Source organism: Notolepis coatsorum, assembly GCF_963971535.1.
Source record: "Notolepis coatsorum genome assembly, chromosome: 5".
NCBI classification, from domain to species: domain Eukaryota; kingdom Metazoa; phylum Chordata; class Actinopteri; order Aulopiformes; family Paralepididae; genus Notolepis; species Notolepis coatsorum.
Window position 1 is genome coordinate 169,593,798 of NC_140169.1, and position 21,630 is coordinate 169,615,427.

Here is a 21,630-nt window from a genome sequence, read left to right on the forward strand (position 1 = left end):
TGTGTTTCTGTCAGGCGATTCAATTTTTTTATCTAATTAATTACAGGATTTGTAATTAATTAATTAATCTAATTAATCGCATTTTATTCGCATAACCATTTTAGGCCTGATATTCTATATTCTATTCTATAATCATATTTCAAATGGCATGTGTCCGGAAGGCAGAATTCAGTACTCTATCTACAAAACCTTCTGTTGAATTATCTTCCATTTATTCATTTGCTTAGATTATTCAGGTCTGGTCAATTTTAGCATGGTGTTATTCACAGTCAAAGATAAAAATAAATAAATAAAAATGTATTGATATTCTCATTTGGTTCATTACAATTTACTCAAGCCTAGTAACAGACACAGTATTTCTGTATACATTCCCTGAGATCCATAGATGTCCCTAGAATCAGATACCAAGAACATGCAAATGGACCACTTAAAAAAAATAAGTCTGTAAATGTTTATTCTACGTTCTTATGGAATGAATGAGATAAAAAAAAAATATGTAAAAAAAATAAAAAATTGTTAAATTAATTTTGAGTTAATTTCCATAACACATTATGCTTTGTGCACAGTTCAGTTCAGCACAGGTGCACTAGAGGCATGGCGGGAAGACACCCTGACATATGTGACACGTTGGGCCTGATGCACTGATATGACCTTGTGGGCGCGTGTGGGCAATTTAAGCAATTTCATGGCATTCACAAATGTTTTCTCATTTGATTCAAGATTCAAGAGATTTATTTGTCACATGCATAGACAAGACACATAGTGAAATGAAGGTGGCCATGACCCGCCTTGATTGTGCAAGAATACAAATAATAATAGAATAAAATAGAATAGATAATAAAATAGACATGATAAAAGATACTAATATAAATTACAATGCAAGGCTAAGCTTATGAATGAAATGTAATGAGTCCTATATACACGACTATACAATATACTATACAATATACAGTTATGCTATATGTAATTATACTATACTAACTATAGGCCTACTATACAAAAACATAGTTATTTTGGATTCGTACAAACAACATAGTGCTGTAGACCAGTCATACAGGGATACACACCACTGTGCTCAAGCATGTTTTTAGAGCGAAAGTCCATAAATAATTTGCCTCACTCATGGAAACACTCATGTATATATCAATACATACAGTATATAATGCATATTAATACTGCATTTAGGTTGTTATAGTAATACAAATGGAAGAGGCATAACACATTAATGGGCTTAAATTCATAATGAAAAGACAGGGAGAAACCATACATTTGTTGAGTAGTCTATGTTTGGGAATACTGTACAAAAAGGTGCTTGATTTTATAATTTTAGATTACCATCAGAGATGTGGTAGGTCGGCTTTGATCACTGTCCAAAGACCATAGCATACAGTAGTTTAACCAATCATGTTGTTTTTGAGTTTCCTTTGATGTTGCTGTTGTACTGATGGTCTGGAAGATGATGCTTTTTCATTTATGGTCAGCTGATGAAACGAGATCGGTCGCAACTTCACTGCTCACGTTTTTTTCAAGTTAATAATAATAATAATTTCTTGATTGATATAGTGCCTTTCAGGAAACCCAAGGCGATTAGCAGCAGAGGGGGACAAACTAAGGGGACGGAAATCAGAGGAACAATTGGGTAAAAAGAGGGAAGTCAGGCAGAGTCATTGATACATTTGGTTAAGAGGTCATATTTGAGTTGTGATTTGTCAAGTTACTTAAAACATTAGGAATACTGAAGAAAGGAGCAAATTCAACAACTCCGTTGAGAACAAAACTTGATGTATATCATGCCAGTTAGGGTACCTTGTGTATACTGCACCTGTGTATACTGTTTACGTTCTCATATTCTTATATTCAGAGTTAATTATATTGTTTACACTGCTTATTTTTATCTTACTATAATTGTATTGACTATATAATATATACAGCATGGGGGAGGGGATGTACAGGTATGGGAATGGTAATAGTAGAAATACATATTTTTATACATTTTGTAATTGTATTGACTATATAATATATAGTCAATACAATTATAGTAAGATACACATTTATAAAAATATGTATATTACCATTCCCATACCTGTACACTCCCCCATGCTGTTGTGATGCCTGGATTTCCCCAAGGGGATCAACAAAGGAATATCTTATCTCATCTAAACATGTCATTGCTAAAACCAATGCCTGAAATACACAAGAAACACAAGAGATTGTCCAACATCCTGTTTCTGGTAAGAGTTGTATTACCTCTAAAACAAAACCAATGCAATCTGTCATTCCCCTGTGGTGAAGTTTATGTATAGGAGAGACATACATGTAGTGCTCTCTGAGAGATTGAATCACTGAACACAGGAGTTCTGACTCAAGAGACATGATTTGGAAAAAACCCAATTGCCAGGCACTTTGCGGAGGCTAAGCATCTCTCTCTCGTAGGTTTTGGGATGGTCTCCCTGGGCCCAAGAGGTGGTGACAGCCACGTGCAAAGAGATCACAGCTAGAGTGCACAGTTACCACACCATTAGAGGCAAATTCAGAAATCTCCACCTGTCTTCTACCCAGAGGACAACCATGCTTCTTCCTCATTGGAGATTCAGTGGTGGTTGGAACACTGCATGTTCCTAATGACTGCCACTTGGTGTTAAGGGGATATCCCATTTCCCCCACACTTGCCTGAGTGCATTTGGGTATGATGTACACACACTTTGGTGATGTATTGCAAGGCGGAACGTGTCTATAGTGTTCAAGAGGAACACGCCAACATTTATTTTGGTGAATGTGTTTACCGTCTTCTCCAGAGTCTGGAGATGGATAGATACCAATGTCCCCTCTGTGCGTTCAGTAGAACGCTGTCTGGCTGACAGCTAGCCTAGCTTAGCACAAATGCATGGACGCTTACCGTACTTTTCGGACTATAAGCCGCACCTTTTTTCCCCATTTTTCGACCCTGCGGCTTATATAACGGTGCGGCTTATATGTCACTCGACGTGACCAAACCCGAAAATGTCAAAATCGAAATATTGCTTTTTTGACTGCATTGAAATGTTATTTATCTGTTCCCTTATTTGCTAAACTTAATACAACATGTAAATGAGTTAATTCTTGTTATTTGTCCGACAGTATTGTGTCCCAATGCTAATTACATATGGTAATTAAACTTTAAAACACCTGCGGCTTATAGTCCAGTGCGGCTTATATATGTACACATCATTCAATTTAGCTGCTGCGGCTTATATTCAGGTGCGGCTTATAGTGCGAAAAGTACGGTACATTAATCTGTGCTAAACCAGTCCAGCTTGCAGCCAGAAATTGATACCAATCTTCTTATCTGACTCTGGAGAAGATGGTGAGCACATTTCCCATAATGCTGGCGTGTTCCTTTAAGTGCCCAAGTGCGTGGGCTATTCAAAACAATTGGGACACACTCGATAAACCCTTTTTCGTCCGCTGTGGTTTGAGAAGATCTAACGTTACTGTTCTACGCAAAAATGCAGCTGATTGTGCCGGCTATGTTTTGCCCTCTTCGACCCCACCAGCAATTAATGTTTAAGGTGTAGGATAGAGAGCCACATTCTAACTTTGATAACCAGGATGTTCTGCTGGTACCACACCAGGTACGCTTAAGATATCACCATCCTTTTTGTTTATCCTCCGTCTTTCAACTTGTCTTCATGCACACATCACCCCACGCATACATATCAATCAGAATAACCGTGCATTAATGAAGCAATATTACACGAGAGGGTGCTCTTTCCTTTCATCGTTGGCATGACAGTGATGTGGTCAGGAACAAGGAGCTTCGCCATAGCTGTCTTTGGAACGGAACTGAAGCTGTTCCCCATTTAGGCTATTTGTGCATTGGAATACAAACAACAAGCAATTAAAAGAAATGACACAAAGAGGATGAAGCTACTCACTGGTATCCATCAGTTGCAGTATTATTAGCAACGGTAAAAAGGTTGTTGTTCTCCTCTCTAAATTTGATTAATTAGAACGTTTGTTCCATGGTCCCTATTTCAAATAAATGTATTGTACACCGCTATTAATAGCTGTGCAAAGCTTGTTGTGGGCTTGCTAACTGCAGACAAATTAACAGAGCTTGCTAACATTACTGATATTCACATTAACAATACTGTCCATGATGTTACGATGTGAACACAATTGAAGTTATAACATAATATGCATCTTTGCGTTGGCATTTCCTGCACGCTGGGTGGGTAACATGACAACATCGTGGCCAGCCCCAACAATGAACATCGTTTATGCATCGTGGGTCTGTTCAAATCAAGTGCAATGCACCTTTGATTATTGGGGAGATGAGATATAACCCACACACTTACACAGAGCACATGAACGAGGACGCCCAAGTGTGTTAAGTGTGATCAAGCGCACATAGTGGGACAGTCGCTCTGATGGGAATCTGTAACCTCATTACAGAGTAAAGCAGAGCCTCCAGTGGCAGTATTGTATACACAGGCACATGTTGTAGAAGAGGATCATCCGACTCGCATGGTGTCGGGTCGCAAGGAACGGTGTGCTCACTCCCTATGCATCCACCGTGTGAGAAAACAGAGAGACGCATCGTGGATGTTTTCTTTTAAAAAACATGTATCCCATAGGGACGAATGAGGAGTTTGATCTTAAATATTTCCTCTAATGTGTAGGTTTGTTTTCTAATTGTCATATAATTTTGATTGGCACATCATTTCTTCAATTGCCTTTTTATTGGTTGTTTTCTTAAACAGTCATTGTACAAACATACAACTGTAATTATTGTATAATTATTATTGATAGTAATAAAAAGAAAGTATAAATAAATAAATACAATAACAGAGTATCTATGGTCACATTACATTTGAGTACAAGTAGACAAAAGAGGTTGGTGGGTAGTCAGAGGTCCATGAGGGGTTCCCAATATGTCCTCCTTATTCTTCAAAGTATATGTATGCTGTTCCAGTTTGAGAATATAAAAAAGTTGGAGGTCTTATTTTGTTCCAGTTTGTTTTATATTTTTTATATATAGATATAGATTGTTTGCTTTGTTCACACTCTGTAACCCTGATGAAGGCTAAGTCAGCCTAAACACGTTGGTTTGTTGTTCAGTGTTGTTGGATTTCCTCCCGTCTTCATTCTGGTCATCTCACACAGCAGCATCTAGTATTTCTTTCACTCTGCTCTGTTTTGGAGCGACGTAGGTTATCATGTGGAATTCCTCTTCTGTGTGTTTTGCACACAACACGACAACTGGCCTCATGTGTTTTTTCGGGGGGATTATACAAACATTTCCTGAATATGATGCTGATTTCTCGTAAACACTTTCCCAAGAGGAAATTGAATAGAAAGGAATGGAATCTTCTAGCAATGAAGTCCATTTTCTGTAATTTTCTGAACCCTCAGTGGCTCATTTGCATCAAAGTAAAATAGTCCTGTCTTATTATCTTGTTGTTGTTTTTGGTCAGATTTTTCCTTGTGTTCAGGATTTCTCAACCCATAATGACCTCATGGATCATTTCAGAATACGAATGTATTTGGTAACACTTTGCACCAGCCTTATTTACCATGTATAACTGTGGACATGATTTTCTCAAAGACACATAATTCAATATTTGACAGAGCATACATAGCTGGCTTCGCTATGGAGTAGAGAAGTAATACAGGTATTTGTTAGGAGGTTGTCATTCTCCTCTCTTTTCAAAGAGTATCTCAGAAATCTGTCCAGGAGGGCGGCTGGGTAGCGCAGTGGACTAAGCACTCGCCTACCACGCAGAGACTCTGGGATCAAATCCAGCTGTCAGCGGTACCTCCGGCTTGGTCAGTCGTCCCTACTAACACAATTGGTAGTGTTAGCGGGTGGGAAGCCGGTGAGGTGTGTGTCCTGGTCGTTGTAAACTCGTTGTAAAGCCGGTTCAGCAGGGAGAGGATCTGGGGGAAATAGCGTGAACCTCCGCACGTGTTACGTTCCCGCAGGGAAACTCCTCACTGTCAGGTAAAAAGAAGCGGCTGGCTGACTCCACATGTATCGGAGGAGGCATGTGGTAGTCCCACACCCTCCCCAGGCCGGCAGTGGGGAAATGAGCGCAACGACCAGGAAGGGAATTGGCATAACGACTAAATTGAGATGGGTGAAAAATAAAGAAAACCCAAAAATAAATAGAAAAAATATATTTAAAAAAATGTATAATAAGGCGGCTGGGTGGCGCAGCGGACTAAGCGCTCGTCACCAACGCGAGAGACACTGGTATCGAATCCGGCTGTCAGCGTTGCCTCCGGCTTGGCCGGCAGTCATACGGGCTCAATTGGCAGAGTCAGCTGGAGGGAAGCCGGTGGGTGGTATTCTGGTCGTTGTAAACAGCGACTCCTACAGGTCGGTCAGGGCGCCTGCACAGCGAGGGAGGGAGATGGTGAGGGTAGTGTGACCTCCCACACGTTACACCTCACCAATGAGAGTCCTCGCTGCCAGGTGAAAAGATGCTGTAACTGAGGGGTTACAAAGCCCTGACTGTATTAAAGATTGTTTAGATTAAACCACTACTAAATATTATTACTTGCCAGACAGTACAGTTAGTTAAATATGGCAGACACTCAATAGACGGCACGGGGACAAAGAGATCACGTTTACAGTATTTTAATAGCAATATCAATATACAACTGCATTAGTACGTTGCTCTTTTATGGCGAAATGATAGTAGAATGTCAGAGTATCAAAGTTAGTGGGAATGAATAATTCCTAGGTTAAGAATACTCGACCGGAACGCTGCATGGAGTGAGATGGCGATACAGGGCAAGCGAGGGGTATAGCTGGAGACAATGATTTCCCCCACGGAGTGGTAAGCTCCAGAGGAATTGAAGAATAGTCGGATACTCCTGCTGGTCACTGAAGAAAAAGGGTTCTCGTACGGATCCAGTCTTTGTAATCCAAGTGCCCGATGGCAGGGTAATAGCTCTTAATCCAAAGCCCGACGGCAGTGATGATAGCTAGCTAGCTTCGTTGATCCTAGAAGCTAGCCCGATGCAGGTCTTCAGGTGTAGTTAGATCCAAACGCCAATGGTCTCAACTATGCTCTTCAGGACTTCCTCAACCACGGTCTGGGCCCCAAGTACGGTGTACATAGCAGTCTTTATGGAACGGACCTCTCTCTCCCACGTTCCCCCGAAATGGGGGGCGTTCGGTGGGTTGAACTGGAAGGTGACCTGAGCAGGAGCAAGGCGGATCTTGAGTTCTTCACCCATAGCCTGGAAGCTCTCTCTCTGTTCTGTGTCTCCTCCTCTGAAGTTTGTCCCTTGGTCGGACAACAGCACTGATGGGGTTCCTCTCCGGGCTTGGAATCTCCGGAAGGACATGAGGAATGAGTCCGTACTCATGGTCTGGAGGATTTCAATGTGAACAGCTCGGGTGGTCATGCACTTGTACACGATGCCCCACCTCTTCTCTGTCCCTCTTCCTTTCTTGACGTTGAATGGGCCGAAGCAGTCCACGCCCGTGGAGTGGAAGGCCTGCTCGCCGAGTCGGAGGTGGCAGGGAGGCAGGTCGGCCATCATCAGAATACTAGGCTGTGCCCTCCACTTGCGACAGGTTGAGCAAGTCCGTTGGAAGCGACGTACAGCCTCTCTCCCTTGGAGTATCCAGAAGCGCCATCGGATCTCCGCAAAGACTCTCTCGGCCCCCGCGTGGTGTACCACCTCGTCGTACTTCTGGATGATCAGCTCGGTTATCTTGTGTCGGCTGTTGAGGACGATGGGATGCTTAGCATCTTCGGTCACGTCCGGGGCCCGTCTCAATCGACCACCCACCCTAATGAGGTGCTAGGCGTCGAGCTCTGGGGCCAAGGTGAGGAGTCGACTGTCTGAGGGGACTGGCTTTTTCCCTGTCAGGCAATCTAGTTCTTCTGGGAATGAGTCTCTTTGGGCTCTCCTTAGCAGAAGAAGTTCGGCTTCTTTGTAGTTCGATGCGTCGAGGTCTGTGGTGGGGGGAGTCTCCGGGTGGTGCCATAAGAATGTCCTTTTCTGAGCACTCTCAAGAGTTAAACAGTCGTCTAGGTTCGGGTCCGTTGGAGCCGGGGCTTGCGTCAGCCCGCAGAACATAGACTTCTTGATTTCTGACTCATCTTGGTTCGCCTCCCGAGGTGTGGGGGTAGGCCACTTCTCCTCCGGGAGCTTGAGGAACTCAGGACCGTCACTGTAAGGGTTAGGACGTGTGAGGTCGTCTAAGGACATCCCCCGTGTGATGACATCCGCTGGGTTCTGCTTGGTGTCAACGTATCTCCAACATGCTGCTCCTACCAGGTCTTGGATCTCCGTGACTCGGACTCCGACGAAAACCTTGTACCGACAGGAGTCGGACTGGATCCAGGTGAGCACGGTCATAGAGTCTGACCATAGGATGGTCTCACGCACCGGTATGGTGAGTTCACTTTGTATCATCGTTGCGAGTTGTGCGCCTACCAGAGCTGCGCAGAGCTCTAGTCGCGGGATCGACTGCTGCTTGCGGGGAGCTATCCTCGAGCGGGCCAGGACGAAGGCTACATGGACTTCTCCTCCCTCTTCTCGGGCTCTCAGGTAAGCCACCGATCCGTACGCCACTTCAGAGGCGTCGCTGAAGACGTGCAGGTCTCTCTGACACGTCTCCAGCCGCACTGTAGGGGGGAAGTAACTCCGTTGGATGGTCACCTCTCTGAGTGAGTCGAGTTCTCCCTCCCATTCTCTCCAGGTGGAAGCCAGGTGCTCGGGTATGGGGTCGTCCCAGCCCTGCTCCTTGTCCCACAGTTCTCTCACCAGCATCTTCGCCCGAGTGGTGTAAGGTAGGATACATCCCATTGGGTCGTACTGGCTGGCGAGTGTTCGGTACACACTCCGCCGAGTGGTCGGTAGAGTCTTGGACCTTCCCTGATCCGTGGTCAGGGGTGTGTGTTTGTAATGAAGCAAGTCCGTTTTGAAACGCCAGACGAGGCCCAATGTCATTTATTGCGCTTCACCTGGGGTGGTCGCCATCCAGGTCTCGCTGCTTGCTGCCTTTGTCTCTGGGGGGAGGCTGCGGAGGACTTGAGGGTCACTGCTGGCCCATTGCCTGAGGTCGAATCCACCTTTGGCCAGTGAGGCTCGTAGGTTCAGTAGGATGCTCTCGGCTTCTTCTGGCGTAGGTACGCTCTGTAGGCAGTTGTCCACATAGAAACTCCTTTCCACGCTGTGTCTGACCTCCTCGTCGGCTCCGGGGTCTTCGGCCACGTGCTTCTGTAACGCGAACGTGGCGCAGCACGGGCTGCAGGTGGTGCCGAATGGGAGTACCTCCCATTGGTATATCAAGGGTTGTTCGTTGTCGAGCCTCTCTCTCCACAGGAACCTCAGCAGAGGCTTGTCTTCCTCCATCAGTCGTACTTGTAGGAACATTCCCTTGATGTCGCCGCTGATGGCCACTTTGTCCTGGCGGAAACGTAGCAGTACGCCGAGGAGGGAGGGGCCGAGTGTCGGGCCGGGCAGGAGCAGGTTATTCAGATTCTGTAGTCCAATCTGATAACTGCAATTGAACACGATGCGGTTCTTTCCGTTGTGGGTGACCTTGTGGTGGGGCACGTACCAGGACTCAGTCGTCTTGTCTGCCTCGTGGTCATCGATTTTCTTTATATGGCCAGCCGTGATCAGCTTTTCGATCTTGGCGCGATATATCGTCGCTTGGGGGGGGGTCTTTGGCAAGACGCCGCTCAGTGTTCTGTAGGTAGCGTTGTGTCACTTCCTTTGACGTGTGCAGAGTGGGCATCCCTTCCCGCCTCAAGAGTGGGGTCGCGTATCTTAGCACTCCGTCGACCTCGACCCTCGTAGTCTTCTGCTCGAGTAGACCTATTGCTATTTTTCCTCCTTTGACCGAACCATTTTGCGTTCGTTCTTGAATGGCAGCGAGTCTAGTGTCCATAGTCTCTCAACGTGCTGCAAGAGGGTAGTGTCTTGGTCGCTCACCTTGGTGTAAAGGCAGCGTGTGGACGTTGGTCGGTTGGAAGGCCCGGAGAGAGGGCCCTGGAGCGTCCAGCCCAGTCGGGTCTTAACCGCGGCTGGGCAGCCTCTGGGTCCGATGTGGACCGCGTCCGTTGGGACGATAAGGTCTGCGTGGTCGGAGCCTATGAGCAGGGTCGGTGTAGCGCCGTCGATGAGCGGTATGGGCAGTCGGCGTAGGTGTGCGTACTTCTCCCTCAGCTGTGGGATGGGGTAGTCATAGCGTGACAGACCTATGTCGTGGCTTGTGAACGCCTTGTTGATGCTGTACCGCTTCTCGGGCTGATCGATCGCTGCTATGGTGAATGAGACGTTTTCACCTTTTATTGTCTTTAGGTCTCGACGAATGGTACGGATTGTCATGGTCTCCTCTAGACCCCGCAGGCCCAACTGGGTCGCGGCGGAAGCGAGGAGGAGAGTCTTCTCCGACCCGTCGTCGAGGACGGCGTAGGTGTCGAGTACCGTGTCCCCGTAACTGAGGAGTACTCGCACCACCTTGAGGAGCACCCGGGAGCTCCCGCTCTTCGTAGGGTCTATGTAGAGTACTTCTGCTCTCGAGCTGCTTTGTGGGGCGGGTCTCCGTTTGTTGCTCTCGTGCAGGGCTTCGAGGTGGGCGCCGTCACACTTGCCGCACTTCTTCTTCAGGCGGCACTCAGCTGCCATGTGGCTGCGCGCGCAGCGGAAGCAGCGGCGGTTCGCTTTAATCCACTGACTCACGTCTTCGGCGGTCAGTTTCTTAAATGCGTCGCACTGTGACAGCCAGTGTTCGTTGTCGCAATATTGGCATGCAATCTTCCATTTTCCCTTAGCGGGGGGGGGGGGGGGGGGGGGTTATGACTCTTTTGTCGTGGCACAGACTCGGCCTGGTGCATCACGGTGATGGGCCTGCTTTGGTCTTTAAACCTTCTCGGTCCCTCTTTAATGTTCGAGCCGCCCCACGCGAAGGTGTCGATCCTTAGGCTGCTGACCTCCCTGGCTAGGAAGTCAGCAAGGTCCAGGAGTGATTGTTCTGGGCCGTTGGGGTCACGGTGATTTCTTTGCCGCCGAAAACGTTCTTGGCGGGATGGGGGGAGCTTCTCTAATATACGCTCCACGTTGGAGTTGGCATACAACTCGTACATCCCCTTCTCTCGTTGTGACCCGAGCATCCCTACCAGGGATTATACTTTGATGGATAGGTCGTCCAGGGCTCGATTGTCTTTAGCTGGGGGGAGACGTTCAATCTCACGTATCTCCTGAATGACATAGTCCCATGTACGTCCGTAACGTGCGTCGAGGGCCACCAGGGCATCAGAATAGGGAGTCTGTGAATTAGAGTATGCCAGCGCTATGTTGTGCGCTCTGGTTACCTTGAGGTGCTTAAGGAGGATGGCATATTTGTAGGACTCGTCCTGTACTCCGGACATAATTGTCTCTAAGCACATGCGCAGTTCGGTATACTGCGCTCTGTCTTCTCGCGTGAAGTCCGGGAATGTGGGTGTCCCAATGTAGGATGCCATGGATGGCTGTGACACTGATGCGCGTAGGGGGAGAGGCCTCCTTGGCGAGTCTCCCCGTACGTGGGGTCGTGGGTTCGTGCTGGGTGGGAACCAGAGGCCGGGCCCCCAGGTGCTGCTCCTCGGTGCTGTCTGTTGCTCAAACTCACCCCTGGGACGGGTTGGGGGTTCGTAACGCAGCATGTCAGGGCTGAGATCGGGGCTGTACTGTTCCTCTTGGTCTGAGATGGGTTCGTGCGTGTGGGCTTTCTGTCCTCCCTCGTCCTCCGCTAGGCTTTGTAGTTGCTTGGTTAGTTTCTCCGCAACGTAGGCAGGTTCTTCCCGTAGGCTGGGTCCCGTGTAGCTTGGTCGGGGAGGGGAAGGTGCCCTCGACCCTTGTCGTGACGATCTCCGGGAGCTCCGGGTGGAGGAGTGGGGAGTCACCCTCTGGAGCGCTTGCTCCATCATTTGCGCCTGTAGACGGTCTCGTTCCGCCTCGCGCTGTGCATTGGCACGGTCTCGTTCCGCCTCGCGCTGTGCATTGGCAGCGTCGCGCTTTGCATTGGCGCGTTCTCGCTCCATGGTTTCTTGAGCCTGGAGGCGCCTCTCCTCCAGTCTGGAATGTTCACGCTCGCTCTGGAGGCGGTTACGCTCACTCTCTTGTTGCGCCTGGAGATGTTCTCTTTCCGTTGAAGCGGTCAGCGTGGCGATCAGTACTTGTGCTAACCTCTGGTCGGCCTCGCTTGGGGATGACGCTGATGATGGTGATCTGGAGTTGGCAGGGCTTGGCGGTGACCTGGTCTCTTTACGCGCTCCGAGGTCCATCTCGGGGGCGTTGTACTTTATCTTCTCCCGCGCTCCGAGGTCCATCGCGGGGGCGCGGTGCTCTTTTCTCCGGTGCGCGCCGAGGTCCATCTCGGGGGCGCATTCTTTATCCTCTTGCGCTCCGAGGTCCATCTCGGGGGCGCATTCTGTACCTTCTTGCGCTCCGAGGTCCATCTCAGAGGCGCGGTCTTTATCTTCTTGCGCTCCGAGGTCCATCTCGGGGGCGCGGTGGTCTATGGGCATAGTCAAGTCATGTCCCGATTGTCCCCCCCCGTGAGCTAAGTCAGTTTCACTTAAACCAGCTTGGGTCTCTACCGGTGGGGCTGACAGGTCGATAAGGTTGGGCATACTTAAGCTACTAATTTTATCCTTGCTTAACGTCTTTTTAGATAAGCTAGGAGGTAGATCTACAGCGTAGTTCTCCAAGTGTGGAGGGGGCTGACGCTGGCGCCTAGGGCGCTCTAGTGGGGGAGAGCCGATTGGAGAGTGTCCGCCGCTGGCCATATTATTATTAATATGATTATTATTACTGATAGCCTCCGGCTCGAAGGACCAATTGTAACTGAGGGGTTACAAAACCCTGACTGTATTGAAGATTGTTTAGATTAAACCACTACTAAATATTATTACTTGCCAGACAGTACAGTTAGTTAAATATGGCAGACACTCAATAGACGGCACGGGGACAAAGAGATCACGTTTACAGTATTTTAATAGCAATATCAATATACAACTGCATTAGTACGTTGCTCTTTTATGGCGAAATGATAGTAGAATGTCAGAGTATCAAAGTCAGTGGGAATGAATAATTCCTAGGTTAAGAATACTCGACCGGAACGCTGCATGGAGTGAGATGGCAATACAGGGCAAGCGAGGGGTATAGCTGGAGACAATGATTTCCCCCACGGAGTGGTAAGCTCCAGAGGAATTGAAGAATAGTCGGATACTCCTGCTGGTCACTGAAGAAAAAGGGTTCTCGTACTCTTGTAATCCAAGTGCCCGATGGCAGGGTAATAGCTCTTAATCCAAAGCCTGACCGCAGTGATGATAGCTAGCTAGCTTCGTTGATCCTAGAAGCTAGCCCGATGCAGGTCTTCAGGTGTAGTTAGATCCAAACGCCAATGGTCTCAACTATGCTCTTCTCCACGTTACTTCGCTTACACAATTCACTATAATACACCAACAATGGTTCTACAATATTAGGGTCGTATCTAAGGAGTTACTAGCTATCCGTAACGATACACCGCGGGTAGGCTTCCACTGCTCACATGTCCACTCGTTCTGCTGTTAGGTTTCTTCACACTTCACCTCGTGTTCTGATACTTGTTACGTTAAGTTCACACACACTTGCTTGCTAGGTTAGGTTCGCACTTCACTGCGGCTGCTTGCGCCTTCTACAATATATATACTCAGAGTGATTTCTAGAGCGCAACCGAATTACTTGTCCGGAATCAATGCGCTGGCTAAGGGCATGTCTGAACTTGTCCGGACACGTCTTTGAACTTGTCTGGGGGGCGCGACTGCTGGAGCCGCCAGTGTCAAGGGCGGTGTCCAATGAGGCGAGCGAATAATGCTATGATTCAAACGGAGGCTTAAAGGTTTATAGCTTATATATATAAATAATATACAAGTTATATAAAATAATAAACGTAGATTCTCAGTGTTAATCTGGCCCTTCAGAACAGATGCTGTTGGCTGTCTCCTATGTATCCGAGGAAGCATCTAGCTCCCTAGACCGACGAGTGGGGGGCACATGCAAGCAACAACCACGAAGGGGAGGGGGGAATTGGCATAATGACTAAATTGGGATGGGAGAAAAACACAGAAAAACAGGAGGAGAAAAAGTGGATAAAAAAAAATAATGTATAATAATAAAAATGTGTCCAGGGTTGAATGTTACTGAAAATGGTAGAGCAAGCCACCGACTTTGCGCTGGCCCACTTCCAAGGGCTCCAAGGGCAGGTGTGCAGTCATCCTGTTCCTCGCCTATGCTAACAGGTCCAACGGCACGGTATTGAAATGCAGCTCCAGAGGGTACTGCTGCGGCGGTGTGGTGACTTGTGCCACGGAACAACTCTAAATCTTCCCTGTCCTCGTACATGTCTCAGATGTGACATTTTGGATTTAGAGGCTCTTGATGAAATAATCCCTGTTGTGGTCGTCCCCTTTACAGCAAAGCCTGAGACGTGGAATATGACTGGGTGAAATGGATCTCCCCAAAGGTCTTTATTTGACCCAACAAATCTATAAAAAAGAAAAAAAGAAAAGAAAAAGCGCTTTGACAGACTATATGGTGCCTTTTGTGATATGTAGGCAGTGACTATGTATTCGTATATGATATGAAGGCAGTGATTAGGTATTATATGATATGTAGGCAGTGATTAGGTATTATTATGGTATGTAGGCAGTGATTAGGTATTATATGATATGTAGGCAGTGATTAGGTATTATTATGATATGTAGGCAGTGATTAGGTATTGGTATATGATATGTAGGCAGTGATTAGGTATTGGTATATGATATGTAGGCAGTGATTAGGTATTCCTATATGATATGTAGGCAGTGATTAGGTATTGTTATGATATATAGGCAGTTATTAGGTATTCCTATATGATATGTAGGCAGTGATTAGGTATTCTAGAGGTGAGCTGTGGTTGTAGCTGTTCTTGCGAAAGAAGATTCGATATCATTGAATTACAGAGTTGATGGCAGAGTTGATGTTCACTACCATGATGTAACTCTGGCTATCAGAGCATCACACCTTTCAGACTGGCGTGTTTAATTGCCTTGTGTGTGAATAAAATAACCAAAATAATGGTAAGAGAGGGAGAGACGGATATAGAGGGAGAGATAGAGAGATGAAGGGGGAGGGAGTGAGAGAGGGAGAGAGCGTGGAGAGAGGGAGATAGAGAGGAAGGGAGGGAGAGATCGAAGGCGGGGGGGGGGGGGATTTTTCTAAGCTCTAATTAAGGTGAGGGCTAATTACTTCACCCCGACTCAAATTCCTTGCATGATTGGATGTGGGTTTGAATGTGTGTTCTCTTTTCTAAATGAGTGGCGAGTCAGTGAAAGGAACGTGTTATCTGTAACAGTGTGGTGTTACAGTGACTGGTTCTGCCTCTGGCTCATGCCAACGCTATACTGGCAATGGATGAGTCGGGGGAGGGGTTTGTTGAGCTCAGTCCTGGTTATTGGGGCACCAAATTTTGAGCTAGTTGTCTGGACTCTCAAGTCACCTGAATAATTAAAATGCCCCATACTGACATGGCATCTATTGCCTCGTATGTCTGCCCATCTGTCTCCCCATCTGTCTGTCTGTCTACTGTATATATATATATCAAACAAGTTTGTATATGTAAATATTAGGGCCATCAAAGTTAATGCTTTAACTTTGGACATTAATTAAAATGATTTAAAGCATTAAATCTAGATTAATCTATGGAGTGAAAAATCTGTCAATGTTGATGGTGTTGTTGGTTTTGTATTTCACAGGAGAGAAACTGTATTCAAAGAAAGCTATTGAAATAGTCTTTGAATCTATGATATATACTTTCTATGTGTTGATTTTACATTCATTCCATGATTTTACTCAAGTAAATATCTGTTACACGCTTAGAAAAATGCTATTTTTAATCTAGATTAATCTAGATTAATTACAGAAAATTGTGATTTTTTTTGTATCTATTGACAGCACTACTAAATATGTATCAGTCTATCTGAATCTAATCCTATATGTATCAGTCTATCTGAATCTAATCCTATCTATCTATCTATCTATCTATCTATCTATCTATCTATCTATCTATCTATCTATCTATCCATCCATCCATCCATCCATCCATCCATCCATCCATCCATCCATCCATCCATCCATCCATCCATCCATCCATCCATCCATCCATCCATCCATCCATCCATCCATCCATCCATCCATCCATCTATCTATCCGTCAGCGGAGAGCACCTGTTCCCCTGAACAGTTCCAGTGTAAGGCCTCCATGCACTGCATCTCCAAGCTGTGGGTTTGCGACGAGGACCCCGACTGTGCTGACGGGTCGGACGAGGCTAATTGCGGTGAGTTTGTTGAGAGGAACCACTTGATCATAAATCACTCTACTTGTTTTTCAGTTTCAGGGGCGCGGGTGAAAAAGTCTGATTAGGAAATGAATTAATTATACACTTGGGTTCACTTCCGTTCCTATAGTCTCTCTCTCTCTCTCTCTCTCTCTCTCTCTCTCTCTCTCTCTCTCTCTCTCTCTCTCTCTCCTCCCTCTCTCTCTCTCTCTCTCTCTCTCTCTCTCTCTCTCTCTCTCTCTCTCTCTCAATCTCTCTCTCACTCTCTCTCTCTCTCTCTCTCTCTCTCTCTCTCTCTCTCTCTCTCTCTCTCTCTCTCTCTCTCTCTCTCTCTCTCTCTCTCTCTATTGGTCGACAATTTTTTATTATTTTTTTCATTCCATTTGGGCTGTGGGGGGTGCTTAATGTCTGAAGGAGTCGACTGAAGGCTTCTTGTCCTCTGCAAAAGCATGCAATTGGTCCACTGATGGATACATCTTGATATTTGTCTAGTCTAGTGTGTTCATTAGATGGGTGAAATCCTCTTTCAGTGCCTCTGTGCCTGTTTTCGTAGGCAGTCAGCCTCTGGTATGCGTGCCATTAGCGTTAGCCACGCTTCTAGGCCTCTTTTCTTTTGGAAAGAATGATAAAAAAATAAATATATATTATAATTATTATTATAATTTTTTATATATAATCGACTAATAGGGGTCAGCCCTAACACACACACACACACCACACACACACACACACACACACACACACACACACACACACACACACCAGCGTTTCCGTTAGCCGGTAATTACCGGTATTTGACTGGCAAAATCTGTTGAAGTCCGACATATTTAATCTCTCCGGTCATAATGTCCGGTGAAAATAATTCCCTCTAAACACAATTAGATTATTTGAATTGTATTAAAATAGGCTAAAATTATATAGCCTATGCGATGAACGAAACAATCTCACCAAGCAGCCGGTCTAATAATGACATCCTGCTGTCAGCGCGAGCTGGCTGCTGATATATTTACGTGAAGCATGGCTTGGCAGGGTGCAGTACTCCAATTCAGCCATTGGCAATTCAGCTGTTGGGTGGGGGCGCTGCTGACACCACTGCTCTGCTCTGCCTGCTCCAAGTGCTCCATGCTTCACGTAAATATATCAGCAGCCAGCTCGCGCTGACACAGCGGTGCCAAATTTCTCAGTTCTTCGCTTGATATAATTAATACAAATGTCCAATATAACGGAATTAGTTAGCTCATAAAAATGTGATTATAACAGACTGCTGTTTATTAAGGTCGGGCAGACTGCCCACCGACACCTCAAGTCGGCAGCAGCAGCACGAAGTCTCGAGGGACTTATTTTATTTGGAATATATTAATGACTGATACGCAAAAGTAGCCTAGTTTTAAGTTAAAATATTATAAATGCCTTGATGATGTCATTCTTTATATAGGTCTATCAATTGTTTTTAAGCTCAATAAACTCTGACCGGAATTTATCCCATTTGTCCGGTAGATTGAAATCTACCGGACACTCAGACCTGCAAAAAAAAATTCTAACGGAAACCCTGACACACACACACACACACACACGTCGTCCTCCTCCAGAGAAGTGCATCCGTGCGCGTTCTTTCGTCCATGCACACACTTTCCCAGGGTTAACCAGTGGCGTAGGGGAGGCCCCCGCCGACCCCGCGGTGCGGGGGGGCCCCGGAGCTTAGGGGGCCCCGCCCCCACTGTAGACTATCCTCTTAGATTTACAGGTTACATTGGAACTGGAAAATATAATCCGTTAATCTTTTAGTACATGGTTCGCAAGTGCTCCCACGGGCCGAATATTGCCCTGGTCCTCACGAGATTAAATCCACGGGTACCTCTCGGCGTGCCGAAGCTTTTACTAAATCACTTCCATCATCAAAAACGAGGGGAAAAGGTCGGCTCGTGACCCTGAAAATTTCACGTGATTTTAAAAATGCTGTATTAAGTGAGCCTATTATGGGCTCCACGCGAGCTTTCTACCGTGGGTACATCTGGGCGTCCCGCAACTTTTACTCATTCACACGTAGCCCCGAAAATGCTTAGAAAAGGAAAGTCGAAAGCGTGGAATAAACTCGCCGAAACGGAGAAGTGTCCCACGGGCGCGCCGTGATTCCGATCCGCGTGAAAATATTCACGATCATAGACGAGACCGTGGGACACCTTTTTGCAACCGAATATGTGTCTCGAATTTGCTCCCACGCGGCGGGAAAAAAAAAACATTTTCTCACTTTATTATTGATTTAGGGGAGTGGGCGGGGCCTCGTGGTCTGACCTGTGGGGGGGCCCCGACATATTGCGCAACGCCACTGGGGTTAACCCTCATGTTGTGTTAGGAATTGGCACCACTGACCGTTGTTAGCGGGTCAATGTTGGCCCGGGGTCTAACTCAGTCCTGACCACTAAAAAGAAAGGAGTATCACTCAATAATAGTTAATACTACATCCTAACTAACATTATATGCATTCATAACCATATAATCCCATTGTCATTTGATTTTATGGCCCCCGAGACACTTCACGTCCCTTATTTTTAAGATGAAAATGAGGTTGTTCAATCATAATATACTAAAAGTGAAACCCATAGATAATAACGTTTTCTGACTATAATAGAACAATATTAGAATATAACTTCTGAAAAAAAGTTTAGTACATTTATTATTATTTTATTTATTTATATTTAGTATTGTTATAGTATAGTTTTACCTTGCCGGGTCAAGAATGACCCTAACACCACAGTCGTACCTTTTTTTCCGCAGATACCTTCAGAATTTTCAAAATGGTGAAACATAGTTTGGCTGTGCTTATATATGTGTTGTGGAGGATATCATAAAGCCTTGTTCTAATCAAATCAACTACATGGTAGTTATTACATATTATAACCTTGAAACAGGTCGCTGGAGACCCTAACACCACATAAGGGTTAAGGCAATGAGATCCCACCCCCATTGCTACGTGAACCTGGATAATAGTAGGTGCTGGTTGATTGCGAGCGACTCATCCGTAGTATAAAAAACAATATCAAAACCTCTGTTTGCAAACTCTCACTACCCGTGCAGTATAATCCCAAGTCTCGGGTATCATATGCTCAGTGCTTACCAAACACGTGTGAATCCTCTCACGCATGACCAATGTCGTGCTGCCTGTGCAAGCGTGTTCATTAGAAGCCTACGGAATTGGTTTATTTAGCAATATTTGGAATGCCACATTTGGAATCTCAGTTCACCATGTAAAGGCATGCGAGTAAAAATCTCTTCCGGCGGGCATTCCAGGCAACAAGGGGGCGAATAATTGATACAAAAATGTTTGGGTGAAGTATTCCGTTCGTTGGCTGTTAACTCATTCAGCGCCAGCGTGTATCCCCATCCCTGCTGTCAATGGGGCACGCTTTAAAAGATAGGCATTTTCACGGTGCGTTACGATGTTTGCTGAGCTATATCTATATTCTATATTATAGCTATGGAGACAATACTATGGTTCGTTTGACAGTCACTATCTCTCGTCCAACATGTAAAAAATTGTTAATTTCTTGTGGTGAATATTGTATAGTTTCAGAGTGATCTCCGCAGAGTTATGGAGTGCTATGTACATTTTGCGAAAGTCGTTTGCGTTGCTCGCCTGTTCACGATACTATTTCCAAATCAAAGGTATATAATAGGTATTATGTTTCATCATGAAGGCATCAAAGGGGGGGGGGGGGGGGTCGTTTTGTGATGCTCTGATCGTCAGAAACGGCATACGTTTTGGAGTATGTGACATATGATCATTGCGATCAATGTGAAATCATTGTAGGATCAAAGTAGGGTTTATATCATATAGTCCTCAACTTTGCTAGGAGGTATTCCAAAATGAATATTCCAATTGTCTGATCGCAATTTCCAGTATTGCTGTCCATCAGGTCCCTGCCATGAAATAGGACAAACTATGCATCAAGTGTGCTGGACGCGTTCCAAGTGGCTCGAATGAAGCCTTTCACTTGCCCGGGTACCATTTCTCCGCCCGGACCTGCCCATATAAAATGTAACACACAGTGTGAAATAAGGTTTCAAAGGGTAGGTGATACTGCCACCTATCAGGATTCGGCCGGCATTGCAATCTCCATGTCTCAGAATGAGTCCCAATGATACACCGAGGTTCGTGAGACTGTATAGAATATTAAAATTGAATAAAAGAAAAAAACAATGAAAACGATTGAAAACCCGGGCGGCTGGGTGGCGTAGCGGAGATTGCGCTCATCACCAATGCAAGAGACTCCGGTCTTGACTCCCCGAGTCAGCGTTGCCTGCGGCTTTGGCAGAGGTAGCGGGTGGGAAAGCCGGTGGGTGGGGATTGGACGTTGTGGACAGCGACTCCTACAGGTCGGTTGGGTGACGCCTGTACAGCAGAGACAGGAAGTATCGGGGGCAGCGTGAGCCTCCCACGCGTTACTCCTCGCCACTGAGAGTCCGCGCTGTCTGGTGAAAAGATTCGGCAGGCTGCCTCCTCGTGTACCGGAGGGGACACGTGATGCAAGGCTTCTATCCTCACTACAGCCGACCAGTGGGAGGCATAGTCTAGCAACGTTCAAGACAGGGGAGGGGAGAATTGGAGGGAATGAAATTGGCGATACGAAATTGGGATGGGAGAAAAATAGAAACTAAGGAGAAAAAGTGGATAAAAAAAAGAAAACTATCGAAAACCCGACTATACTCGGGTTTTGGTGCTCAACGCATGGCTGGATAACCCGACTATAGTCGTGATTGACGCTGAAAGTGTTAAAGGGAAAACGCACCGTAAAATACATGTAATTTATATAATACTATACAGCTCAGCTTTTGACTTGTAAATATGAACAAGTTTCACTACCACACTACAGAAGGTTAACCCTTTCACTACCACACTACAGACCGTCTGTAGTGTGGTAGTGAAATGGTTAACCTTCTGTAGTGTGGTTGGGAAAGGGTTAACCCTTTGCCGTGAGGCAGTGAAATGGTTAACCTTATGTATTGTCACCATGTGGCGGTGTGGTAGTGAAATGGTTAAGCTGAACACCAGAGGGAACCGACTCAAATGATTATGTCATCTAGAGACGCATCCTGAGATGTGGGTACATTGTCTGATTCAGAGCTGTAAGCCCTCCATTTAAATAAAACTCATTTGGATGTAGTAGCTCAAAGTCAGCTTGACATGGTCTAAAGCAAAAGGGAAATTGTTACTTATGTTGCAGTTTTTTGGTTGTGTTTCACATTGCTAATTGACAAACTTTGTTTGCCTTTTATTGGAC

General features: G+C 45.9%; 1 protein-coding gene across 1 annotated transcript in view; it reads left to right on the plus strand.

The window, feature by feature from the left end:
* Positions 1-21,630, plus strand: part of lrp1bb (low density lipoprotein receptor-related protein 1Bb) — a gene marked incomplete at its 5' end in the record, with an annotated part of 1,188,884 nt that overhangs the window by 1,054,719 nt on the left and 112,535 nt on the right. Inside the window, 1 exon segment of the mRNA XM_084314368.1 lies at positions 16,232-16,351. Coding sequence (XP_084170494.1) covers positions 16,232-16,351 — 120 coding nt within the window.